Raw genomic sequence first — 12,222 nt, 5'->3', positions numbered from 1 at the left:
TTTTTTGGGGAGTGGGATGCACACACACACAATCTGGGACGTGGGGGCGCCCCCCTCCCCAAAACCGCCCCCCCAAAAGAGATTTGCAGACATGGGGGTGCCCCCCTCCCCAAAAGAGCACCCCCAAAGACCACGGGCACCATGAGAGAAGAACGAGGCTCTTTATCACCCCCTCTGCGTGCCCCATCCCCCTCCCCCCACTGTTAAATACCCCTGGGAGGGGGTCACCCCCCCCACCCCTCCCCCCATCACACACAGGGCCCCCCCGCGGCCCCTCCGGCCCCCCCCTCATCCTCCGCCTGCCGCAGGCGCTTCTTGGCCCGGATCTCGTTCATGGCCTCCTCGATGGAGCGTGTGTCCCTCTTGTTGGCCACGGGCACTGGGGGCACGGGAGACACCCTCAGCGACCCCCAGACCCCCCAGGACAGCCCAGGTGTTTGGGGAAGGGATGCAGACACCCAGGACCCCCCCAGAGACCCCCCCAGAGACCCCCAGGACCTCCATGGGACCCCGCATGTTGGCCACGGGCACTGGGGGCACAGGAGACACCCTCAGCAACCCCCAGACTCCCCAGGACAGCCCAGGCTGCCCAAACTCTCCCTGGGTACCCCCAGGATGCCCCAAGAGACCCCCAGCGGCTCCATGGGATCCCACTTGTTGGCCACGGGCACTGGGGGGATGGGAGGGACCCTCAGTGACGCCCCAACCCCCCCAGGCTGCCCAAGCCCCCCAGGACCCCCCAAGCCCCCCGGATACCCCCAGGAGCCCCCCCAGACCCCCCACTCACCACAGCCGTAGGCCTTGTTGGCCTCCATGGTGCGGGCAGCGGCCTTGGCGGCCTCGCAGCCAATAAGGTGCCGGTATTTGTCCTTGTAATCATTGGGGGGGCCCGGGGGGGCGGGGCCAGACTCGAGCTCCGCCTCCTCCTGCTGTGCTGCCAGCTCCTGCAGGTGAGCAGTCAGCAACAAGCCCCGCCCACCAGGGCCACACCCACCGACCCCACACCACACCCAGGTAAGCCCTTCCGCCATCATACCTACATGCCCCGCCCACCTGGCCACGCCCTGATGAGCCCTACCCATATCCCAGTTAAACCTTACCCACACTAAGCCCCGCCTACCCACCGAGCCCATGCCACACCCAGGTATGCCCTCCCTCCATCACACATACATGCCCCACCCATGTGGCCACGCCCTGCTAAGCCCCACCCATATCCCAGTTAAACCCCACCCATATCCCAGTTAAACTTCACCCACTCTAAGCCCCGCCTACCCGGAGGCGGCGCCGTTCCTCGGCACGGGCCGGGTCCCACTCCTCCCCCCGCCGGTACGCCTCCAGCTCCTCATCCGAGGGTGCGAACTCCTGGGCGGGATGGGGACAGCCAGGAGGGGACAGCGGGGTCACCCTGGGCCCTGTCACCCCCCCAGCCTCCAGGGGACAGCCAGCACCCAGGAGGGGACAGCAGTGTCCCCCCAGGCTCTGTAACCCCCCCAGCACACCCCCCACCGTCCCCCACCTTCTTGAACACCATCACGTAGCGGCTGTCCTCGTCGTCCCCGAAGGAGAATGATGTCAGCCCAGCCACCTCGGCCACGTCGTGCCTGGGGGCACAACAGGGAGCTGCTGGCACTGGGGGGCCCCGGGGGGATCCCCACGAGGGTCCCTGCCCTCCCAGGGGGGCCCCCAGCTGCCCCAGTACACCCTCAGTTTTCCCCAGTGCTACCACTGGGACACCTCCAGTGTCCTCAGTGCCCTCCCAGTGCCCCCAGTACCACCCCAGTGCCCTCCCACTACTCCCTCAGTGCCCTCCCAGTTCCCTCAGTGCCCTCCCAGTACCTCCAGTGGCCCCCAGTATCACCTCAGTATGCCCCCAGTACCCCCGCAGTGCCCTCCCAGTTTCCCAGGGCTCACAGGATGCTCCTCTCGATCTTGCTCATGGGCTGGAAGCGGCGCCGGGGCTCCCCCGTGGCCTGGATGAACTGGGACACCTCCTGCTCCATCTGGGGACAGATGGACAGGCTGGGGGGGACAGACGGACAGGGCAGGGGAGCCCGGGGTTCGTAGGGGAGAACCCAAAACGCCCCAGAAATGCACAAGCCCCCCACTCACCCTCTTCCTGAACTCAACCTTCTGGCGCTTCTCCTGCTCCTGCAGCTTCTTCATGCGAGCAGCTTGTTCTGGGGGGGACAGGGGGGGTCATGGAGAGGGGAACCCCAAAAACACCTCAGGGGAGCCCCAAAACCTCAGGGGACCCCCAAAATCTCCGGGGACCCCAAAAACACTCTCGGGGGATGGAGGGGGTGGGGCCTGCGCCCTCTGACCAGGGCAGGGGCGTGGCCTGCGGTGGGCGTAACCTGCGACCAACAGCGCCACACGGGGGACATGGCGGGGGCGTGGCCAGACGGCCCCCGCTGTCAATCAGCACGGGGGCGGGGCCTCGCCTGTGGGCGGGCGCCGGGGGTCGGGGGGGTTCTGAGGGCGAAGGGCCGGGACGCGCCGCTCCCCGCCCGGGGCCGCTGCCCCGGAGCCTCCGCGCCCTCCCCGGCCCTGCTGACCCCGCGCCCGGCGCCGCGTCTCGCCGTCGGCCGCGGCGGGCGGCCGCTCCATGGAGTTGAGGATGGAGCCCAGCAAGTCCAGCTCCGCCATCTTGCGACGGGGCGATGCGTGACGCCGCCGCCGCACGCGGGACACGTCCCCGACGTCTGCCTGCGTCATCACGTCCGGGGACGTAGGAGGGGCCTGGGACGGAGCGGGGAATGGGCGTGGCACGCCAGGGGACGTGGCCCGGCCTAGGAGGCGTGATCTGGCCCAGAGGGCGTGGCCTGCCCTTAAAGGGCCCGTACCTCCAGCTCTGCAGGGTCTTCCCGCGCCCCCAGCGATGTCCCCCCATTGTCCCCTCTCCGCCATGTCCCCCCAGCGATCTCCCCTCCCTCCCTCCTTCCCTTCCCCATGTCCCCCCCAGTGTCCCCTCCCCACCCACAAACACAAACTCACCGCATTTTCCATTCCCTCTTCCTCATTGTTTTTTAATGGAACTTTGTACAAAGAGCCCCCACGGGGCGGGGGGGGGGGCGGGGGGGGCATGCGGAGGAGGGGCGGGGGGCGATGGGGAGGGGGTGCGGGGCAGCCCTGCCCCCTTCTGCCCCTCCCCACGGGGACAGCCGGACACACAGACACGCCTGGGGGGAATGGACAGCGAGGGGAGCTCCCCCCGTGCCTGGGACCCCCATGGGGGGAGCATTGAGGGTCCCCCAACGTCTGCGACCCCTGTGGGGGGAGCACTGAGGGTCCCCCCCTGCCTGGGACCCCCGTGGAGGGGTCACTGAGGGTCCCCCAACCCCGTGGGGGGGTCACGAGGCCAGGCCCCGTGTCTGTAAACTCTCCACGTCCTTGTTCTGCTTCAGCTCCTCCATCCTGGCCCAGGGACACACAAATTTGGGGTGGGGTCAGGCTTTTTTGGGACTCTGCACCCACGGTACCACCTGTCCCCAAACCCCTGGGAACACCTTTCCCCTGTCCCCACCCATCCTGTGTGACACCTCACGGTGTCCCTCCCTGTCCCCTCCCTGCTGTCTCCTCCCTGTCCCTGTACCGGTGGCGGCAGCGCCGCAGGAACCTCATGATCTTCCTCGCTGCCTGGTCCTGCTTGAGGGTGAGGAAGGTGCTCCTGGGGGGGACAGAGGGGGCAGGTGAGCCCCCTGTGCCCCCTGCCCCGCACCCCCCGGGTGCCCCCCGCCCATACCGGTGCTGGCGGAGGCTGCGGAAGCGCTGCTGGATCAGCACGGCCGCCCGCCGGCGGCGCTGGAAGCGCTTCTGCTCCGCGTAGCTGCGGAACTTGCTCTGGATCAGGATGGCGGCCTGCGTCATCCGCTGGAACAGCGCGAACTGCAAGGGACACCTGTGTCACCTCAATGTCACAGCACCCTCAAACAGGGAGCCCAGTGTCACCCCGGTGTCCCAGCACCCCTGCGTCATCCGCTGGAACAGCGCGAACTGCAAGGGACACCAGGGTCACCTCAGTGTCACCACAGTGTCCCAGCACCCCTGCGTCAAAAACACCTGGGTGACTCCTAACACCCAAAACGGCCCCAAACAAACATCTGGGTGACCCCAACAGAAAACAGCCCCAAACATCTGGGTGACCCCAACACTGCCCCCGTTACCTTCAGAGCGATCCAGGTCAGCTTGTGGGGCAGAGACAGAGGGTTAGGGGGGTTCTGGGTGGTCCCTGGGGGTCTGGGGTCCCCGGGGCTCTCGGGGGTGCCTGGCGGGGGTCCCGGGGGTTTTGGGGTCCCCCACACCCCGGTACCTGTTTGTACTTGCGGTAGCAGCGCTGGATGACGGCGGCCGCCAGCTCCTGCTGCTCCTTCAGCCTCCGGCCCTGGGGAGCCAGGGGGGGTTTGGGGGGTCAGCGGGGCTGGGGAGCCCCCGGGGGGAGCCCCCAGTGGGATCCAGGGGGGATTTGGGGTGCAGGGGAGCCCCTGGAGGGCCCTGGGAGGGTTTTGGGGTGCAGGGAGGGAACGCCCACTGGGGTTTTGGGGTGCAGGGGAGCCCCAGGGGGGTCCCAGGGTAGATTTTGGGGTTCAGGGGTGAGCACCCACCCGGTACTTGCGGAAGGCCCCCTGGACGAGCCGTGCGGCCTCGTAGAGCTCGTGCTGCTCCTGGTCACTGAGGGTCAGCAGGGCCACGGCCCCCCCCTCGCCGCGAGCCCCCCCGGAGGCATTCAGGAACTCGGCCCAGCCCGCCGCCGAGGGGGGGGGCGGCCGCTCGGGGACCCCCGGGGACCCCCGCGAGGCCACCTCCGCCCTGGGGGGGACACACGCACAGGAGGGTCAGGGGGACGGGGGGGGGGGGACACAGCCAGGAGTGTCACAGGATGTCCCCAGGGTGGCCCAGGGGAACTCTGGGGTGTGGAGGATGTGGGAGACCCCCCCATGGAGACACTGGAGTACCACAGGACCCTCCCAAGGGGGTCCCTGTGACCCCCCCCCAGGGAGCTGAGGGTGCCCCCCTGGAACCCCGGGGTACCTGTGCCCAGGTGTGGGGGGCCGGTCCACGCTCTCCAGGTACGTGGCCAGCCAGGCCATGGCAGCGCCCAGCCCCGCTGTCCCCGCTGTGCCTGGTGTCCCCGGGGTCCCTCCCGGTGCTCCCAGTGCTCCCAGTGCCCCCGGGGGCCCCCCTGGCGCCTCCTGCTTGATGCGTTCGGGGGTGGCCTCGATGATCTGGCGGGCCAGGGTCACCACCTCGGCCTGGGGACAAAGGACAAGGGGCGTCCCCACCTCGGCCTGGGGACACAGGGGGACATCGGGGGTCTGCACCAGGGGTGTCCCCAGCCCCTGTCCCCCCCTTTACCTGCAGGGCGTCGGAGGGCGGGGCCAGGGCGTCCTCAGGGGGGCTGGGGGGCACTGCCACCCCCCAGGTGTCATCCTCGGGGGGCCCAGAGGGGCCGGGGGGCAGTGGGACGGAGCCGGGACCCTCGGAGAGCCCCGAGGGGGACGAGAGGCTGCTGGCTGTGCTCAGCCCTGGGGACACGGGGGGTTAGTGATGGGGGGACACACCCCGAGGGCACATGGGGACATGGGGGACATGGCAGGAGGACAGGGGACACCATGGGGGCATTCCAGGGACACAAAGATGCTGGAGGAGGACAGGGAACATCAGGGGACATGGGGAGGACACAGGGGCAAAAGGCTGGAGGGGACCAGTGATGCCCTGGGAGCACACAAAAGGGGACAGGGGGAGGATAGGGTGACAGTGACAGTGAGGAGACAGTGACCACACCAGGGGGGTGGAGACCAGGGACAGGACATAGTGACCATAGTGACACCAAGACAGAGCGCCAGAGGACAGGGAGGACAAGGGGCCATACCTGTGTCGGGGCTGGCGGACAGCGGGGAGGGGACGCGCAGGCCGGGCAGGTGGCAGCGAGGGGACACGGGTGACACCTGCAGCTCCTCCAGGCGGGTGACAAGGGCCAGGTGGCCGCGGGCACGGGCCAGGGCCAGGGGCAGCCGGCCCAGGGTGTCGGGGACGGCCAGCGCCCGCCGGTCCCAGCGGCACAGCCGCTCCGCCGCCTCCCGGTGCCCCAGGGCGCACGCCCACATCTGGGGACAACGAGGGGACAGCGGTGTCCCCAGGGTGTCACTTGTGTCCAGGTGCCACCCCTGGTATCCCCCAGCCCTGCCTGAGACACCACGCTGTGCCCCATGCCCTTGGGATGCACTGCCAGCCCTGCCACAGTGTCACCACCACAGTGTTCCCTATGTCCCCAGTGTCCCCAGTGTCCCCTCACCAGGGGGGTGCAGGAGAAATGGTCCACGTTGAGGGGGTCGATCTCCTGCTCCAGCTCCAGGCTCTCAGCTGCCAGCGCCCTGCAGGGACACGAGGGGTCACAGGCTGGGGAGGGTCACCTCTGCTTGGGGACGCTGCTTGGGGGGACACCCATTGCAGTCCCCAGGTGAGGTCCCCAGGTGTCCCCAGGCATCCCTGCTCACCGCCAGCGCCGCAGAGCCTCCACCAGGCTGGCGTAGCCCTGGGCAGCCGCCAGGTGCAGCAGAGTCATCCCACGGAACGTCACCCCGTGTGCCAGCAGCGAGGTCCCCGCTGTGCCCGGCGCTGTCCCTGGTGTCCCCGACCAGCCCGGCCGCGCCATCATGGCCTCGCAGACGGCCACCACCCGCGCCTCGAAGGACGAGCCCGGCCCCTGGGGACACCAGGGAATGTCAGGGGACACGGAGGACACAGTGTGCACATCAGGGAATGTTAGGGGACACAGGGACCTTGGTGCTGGGGTGGCCTCACCTGCTCGGGGGGGGTCTCGGAAGGAGCCCCCCGTGGGGGGGGAAGGGGCGCGGGGGGGGGCAGGGCCCCCAAACGCATCTCCAGCTGCTCCAGGCGCTCCAGGATGGACAGACGGAACTGGGCCTCTGCAGAGGGGGGGCCCAAGGGTGAGGGGGGCACCCTGACCCTCTTTGAGCCCCCCAAACGCCCTGGCCCCAAAGAGTGTTACTCCATGGAGAGAAGGATGGGTTTGGGGCCACCACAACAGGACCCCAAAATGAACGCAGGTGTTTGGGTGCTATCCCTGGGGGGGTTTGTCCTGTTCTGGGGGGGTCCCGGGGGTCCCCACTCACCGTCCAGCGCCAGCCAGTCCAGCTGTGCCCCGGGGGCCGCCCCCCGTGCCCGGTACTCGAATGGGGCCGCAGCCGAGAGCAGCCGGGGCGGACAGGCCACGCGCAGGGCGGCCACGCCGGCCTCGTGGGCTGCAGGACAGACACACAGACACGGAGAGGAGGGGTCAGAGCACCGACAGACCCGCATGGGGAGGGGATTTGGGGTGGGGGGCACTCACGGGGGCAGTAGCAGCGCAGCACGCCCGGCTGGACCAGCGCGGCGGGCACCGAGGTGCGGTCGAACAGACACGAGTAGGAGGCACCGGGGTCCCCCCAGGGCCCCGTGATCAGCACCTTGACCCCGCCCTGGGGGGGACACACCGGGAGGGTCACCGGGGGGGGTCACCGGGGGGGGTCACCGGGGGGGTCACCCGGGGAGAACACCCCCTCCCCAAATCGCTCACCTCGGGGTACGACCACTCCGGGGAGAAATCGGTGATGGCCACGGCGGGGGGGGGGGTCGCTGGGGGGGCCCGAGGGGGAGGAGGGGAGCTGGTGGTGGGGGGGGTCGCGCAGGGTTGGGGGGACCCCCCCTGTGTCTCCCCCACCCCCCAGCAGCAGCTCAGGGAAGGGCAGGGGGAACGCGGGCTGGGGAGGGGGCGCGGCGGCAGGGAGGGGGTCCTGGGCTGCAGCCCCCCGCTTTCCTTCCTCCTCCTCCTCCTCTTCCTCATCCTCCTCCTCCTCCTGCGGCTTCGGGGGGGCCGGGGGGGGCGCGCCGGGGGGGGGGTCGGCCTCGCAGCCGTAGGTCTGCCCGCGGCGGGGGCTGTTGAGGAAGCAGTCGGGGTCGAAGGCAGTGGTGGGGGGCTGCAGCGGGGGGGGGGCTGTGGGGCAGGACCCCTCGGGGGTCCCCACCAGGTGCTGGCTCGGGGTCAGCCCCAGGGGCTGCTCGGGACCCCCCGGCGCCGCCGCGCCCCCCCCACCCCCCCCCAAATTGGCGACCACCAACAGGGGCAGAGCCCCCCCATTACCACCCCCAGCCCCCGAGGATGGGGGCGGAAATGGGGAGGGTCGGGCGGGTCCCTCGGGGGGGGCGGGGGAGGGCTGGGTGGTGTCCGGGGAGGAGGGGGCAGGTTTGGGGGGGTCCCCAGAGGGGGCGACCCCTCCCCGCTCCAGTTTTGGGGAGATGATTCGGTGCTTGGTGCTGCTGCACTTATGGCCGGGGGTGCCTGGGGGGGCAAGGGGGGGTGGGTTAGCAGGGGGCAGGATTTGGGGTGGGGGCAGATTTTGGGGTCACAAGGGGGATTTTGGAAAAGTCCCAAAGAGATTCGGGGTGTTCAGAGTGAGCAGAGGAATCTGGGGGTGTCCCGAGGGGTTTGGGGTGGTTCCACATGGGTCCCAAGGGGCTGTTTTGGGGTCCCAGGGGCTGTTCTGGGGTCCCAGGGGCAGTTTTGGGGTTCCCAAGGGGTTCTGGGCAGTCCCGGGGGGTTCCCTGGTGTTTTGGGGGGCTACCCGGGGGTTTTGGGTGTGCTGGGGGGTTCCCTTTGGTTTTGGGGGGGTTCTCTGGGATTTTGGGGGGTTCCCCGGGGTTTTGGGGGTTTCCCCAGGGTTTTGGGGGTTCCCAGTGGGTTCCCTGGAGTTTCGGCGGCTTCCCTGGGATTTTGGGGGATTCCCCAGGATTCTGGGGGTCCCGAGGGTTTTGGGGGATTCCCTGGGGGTTCGAGGGTTTCCCCAGGATTTCGGGGGTCCCGGGGGGGCTCTGTCTCACCCAGCCCCCCGGCGCAGAGGCAGGCGTGGGTGCGGGGGGGTGGCCGGGCCTGGTGCCTCTCCAGGACGTGCTGCACCAGCTGCTCCAGGGACAGCCCGGGGGCGGCCCCGCCATTGCCACAGCCCCACTTCACCCCATGGACTGCGGGACAGAGGGGGAGATGCCTCAGAAACAGAGCTGGGGGGCGCAACCCCTCCCTGACCCCCAAACAGCCCCACAGCCCCTGCTCAGCCCCCCAGAACAGCCCCACAGAGCCCCCCATCCCACTCCATCCTGTGGGAAAGCACAAAATTCCTCCAGAATTTGGTTTGGGGTGTTCTCCCCCTCCCCAGCCCCACTTTACCCTGCAGAATTTCATAAACAAACTAAAAAATCTGTCAAAAAAGAGCATTTAGGGCCTCTCTCCCCTTCCCGCTGCCCCAACCCCTCTACGTGCAAACCCCCCCGATGCAGAAGCCCCCCGGGGCCGCCCCCCACTCACACATGGGGCGCAGCTGAGCCACCAGCTCCTCCTGGGACCACTTGAGCCACTCCCGGGGGTCGCAGAGCGGGGGGGCCCCCGAGCAGAGGGGGGGGCTGCAGAGCCGGGGGGCGCAGCCCCGGCCGCACTCCTCCATGGCCGGCACGTTCAGGTAGTGCACCAGCACGATGTCGGGGTTCTGGGGGGCACAGGGGGCAGCTCTGGGTGTGGGGGGGTCCCGGGGGGGTCCCGGGGGTCCCTGAGCACAGGGGGGGGGGGCTGCAGAGCCGGGGGGTTTCACTCCTCCATGGCCGGTGCATTCAGGTCGGGCACCAGCACGATGTCAGGGCTCTGGGGGGCACACTGGGGTTGGGGGGGTCCCTGGGGGGGGTCCTGGCCCCCTCCCCAGTTACCTGCAGCAGCCAGTAGCAGCGGCGGTGGAAGGTGGGCACGATGGAGGAGTGCACGTAGCAGCCGTAGAGGCACTGGGGAGGGGACACAGCAGAGACTGGGGGGGTCCTGACGGATTTTGGGGGGTCCCTGCAGCCTACGGGGGTCTCACATCCAAGTGTGGGTGACCCCAGAGTTTTAGCTGCATGGGCTGGAGGAAATAAACGCCCCCAGACTGCCCGCCCTGGGGATCCCCAGCACCCCCAAACCCATTTTGGGCATCTCCCAGCACCCCCAAACTGCCCCCCAGCACCCAAAAACCATCCTCTGCTGCTCCCAACACCCCCAAACTGCCCGCTGGGGATCCCCAGCACCCCCAAACTCCATTTTGGGCACCTCCCAGCACCCCTAGACACACAACTGGGAATCTTGGACCACCTAAACCGCCCACTGGGTGTCCCCAGCATCCCAAAAGTGTCCCTTGAGGGCACCCAGCCCCCTGTGATCCCCCTCTTGTGTGTCCTGACACCCCCAGAGGTGCATCCCCAGCTGCCCATACCTGAACCAGGGGCACCTTTATGGAAAGGGAGGCTTTTTGTGTGGCACCAGGGGTTTTTTGGGGAGGGGGGAGGCTGTGTTTTGGGGGCCCCCTACCTCCACTCCTTGCACCTTCAGCTTCATGTGGTCCTCGCGGGTGGTTTTGCCGTCCTTGCGTTTCTTCCAGCAGTAGCCATCCTTGCGGTACTTGACCTTCTTGCGGTTGTACAGGATCACCGACCCGTTCTGCGGCCTGGACACGCGGTCAGGGGGTCCTTGGGAGCCCCCCGGGCACCCCCAGGCCACCCCCAGCCCCTCAGGGCATCCCCACACCTGGTTTTGGGGGAGCACGAGAGCCACTCGTCGTGTTTCTCAAAGGTGATCAGGTACGAGGCGATTTCCTGGGGAGGGGACAGGCGACAAGTTTGTGTCCCCTCTCCCCCAACCCTGCACCACTCTGCTGTCCCACCCCTGCTGTCCCACGGTCTGGATGTCCCCTGTCCTGCCCCTGTCCCCCATTTTCCCCCCATCCCAAACCAAGCCCCCTCCTGTGTCCCTTTAATGCCCCTTCTGTGTCCGCACAGCTCCAGACGCCTCCTGCACATCCCAGTCCCTTCCATCCCCATTCCTGTGTCCCCACATCCCCTCCCATGTTTCCAAATCCCTCCTTCCCACCCCACATCCCTCCCATCCCCTTTCTCGTGTCCCCACATCCCCTCCACGATCACCCCAAGCCCCCCAGTGCCCCCCAGTGCCCACCTCGTTGGTGTTCCAGCGCAGCTGCTCCTTGGGCAGCACGGGACATTTAGGCAGACACTCCACCAGCTTCCGGGGCAGGAAAACCTTCAGGTGTCCCCTCTCTGCCGGGGGGGATGGCTCAGTGTCCCCCCTGTGTCCCCTCCCTGTCCCCAACGCCCCCCCAGTGTCCCCTGTGTCCCCGCCCTGTCCCCAAGGTCCCCCCTCATGTCCCCCTGCCCTCACCTGAGACCTCGGGGGGGTCCTTGCTGCTCATCTCGGGAGGTGTGTGGGGCCCTCAGGGCTCCCCAAGGAGGGCACAGCAAGGGCTGCAACCTGCAGGGACCCCCAAAAAAAAAATGGGTGATGGGGTGGGGGACACGGGACCCCCCAAAAACGGCTGATGGGGTGAGGGACAGTGGAGGGACCCCCAAAATGGCTGACAGGGTGGGGGACAGCGGGGTGACATTGGGGGGACAGGGGATCAGGGACCCCCAAAAACTGCTGACGGGGTGGGGGATCAATGGGGTGACATCGGGGGGACATGGGACCAGGGACCCCCAAAAAACGGCTGAGGGGGTGGGGGACAATGGGGCGACAGGGGACTGTAACCTCACATCCCCTGCCCATCGCACCCCACATCTCTGCCCCACTGCCGCCCCCATCTCTGCCCCATCGCCCCCATCTCTGCCCCACTGCCCCCCACATCTCTGCCCCATCGCCCCCCACATCTCTGCCCCACTGCCCCCCACATCTCTGCCCCATCGCCCCCCACATCTCTGCCCCACTGCCCCCCACATCTCTGCCCCACTGCACCCCAGATCTCTGCACTATAACCCCACATCCCCTTCCCATTGCCCCCCACATCTTTGCCCCACTGCCCCCCATATCCCCTTCCCATTGCCCTCCACATCTCTGCCCCACACGCCCCCACGCCCCGCCCACTGCCCCCCCATCTCCGCCCCACATCCCGCCCCACAGCGGCCCCCCCCCCTCCGGCACCCCCCAACCCCCATCTCCGCCCCACACGGTCCCGGCCCCGCCCCCGGCCCCGCCCCGGCCCCCCCGGCCCCACCTGGCGCCTCAGGGCCGCCGCCGCCGCCGCCGCCCCCGCCCCCGCCGCCCGCCGCCATCTTCCCGCCCGCCGCGGGCCAGCGCCGCCGGCGCCTGACGTCAGCGCGCAAGGGGGCGGGGCCGCTCCGCCGGGCGGGGGCGTGGTCAGC

General features: G+C 68.8%; 2 protein-coding genes across 3 annotated transcripts; both read right to left on the bottom strand.

Annotated features, from left to right (window-relative positions):
- Positions 1-222: 222 nt before the first annotated feature.
- SPAG7 (sperm associated antigen 7) lies at positions 223-2,730 on the bottom strand. 2 transcript variants are annotated; one of them, XM_054653779.2, is made up of 7 exons: positions 2,556-2,730; positions 2,110-2,177; positions 1,912-2,000; positions 1,517-1,601; positions 1,273-1,362; positions 788-944; positions 223-379 (listed from the first exon to the last, which is right to left on the bottom strand). In XM_054653779.2, the coding sequence occupies exons 1-7, from the start codon at positions 2,713-2,715 to the stop codon at positions 249-251; spliced, it is 780 nt and encodes a 259-aa protein (XP_054509754.1). In that variant the 5' UTR covers positions 2,716-2,730; the 3' UTR covers positions 223-248. The 2 variants fall into 2 exon arrangements, with proteins under 2 accessions (XP_054509754.1, XP_054509755.2); XM_054653780.2 differs by lacking the exon at positions 223-379 and adding an exon at positions 537-670.
- A 275-nt stretch (positions 2,731-3,005) lies between these two features.
- CAMTA2 (calmodulin binding transcription activator 2) lies at positions 3,006-12,211 on the bottom strand. Its single transcript, XM_054653777.2, is given in 23 exon segments — positions 3,006-3,414; positions 3,593-3,667; positions 3,743-3,885; positions 4,310-4,381; positions 4,602-4,806; positions 5,029-5,249; positions 5,353-5,522; positions 5,870-6,104; positions 6,293-6,371; positions 6,495-6,703; positions 6,802-6,926; positions 7,134-7,262; positions 7,352-7,478; positions 7,577-7,624; positions 7,626-8,338; positions 8,878-9,018; positions 9,359-9,536; positions 9,751-9,822; positions 10,382-10,517; positions 10,598-10,665; positions 11,024-11,124; positions 11,246-11,335; positions 12,075-12,211. Coding segments are annotated over 22 exon segments (3,342 nt in total). The 5' UTR covers positions 11,277-11,335; positions 12,075-12,211; the 3' UTR covers positions 3,006-3,350.
- Between the last annotated feature and the right edge of the window lie 11 nt (positions 12,212-12,222).

Source organism: Agelaius phoeniceus, chromosome 36, assembly GCF_051311805.1.
Source record: "Agelaius phoeniceus isolate bAgePho1 chromosome 36, bAgePho1.hap1, whole genome shotgun sequence".
Classification (NCBI taxonomy): Eukaryota; Metazoa; Chordata; class Aves; order Passeriformes; family Icteridae; genus Agelaius; species Agelaius phoeniceus.
Note: the sequence above shows the minus strand (reverse complement) of the source record. Positions and strands in the feature narration are given on the sequence as shown.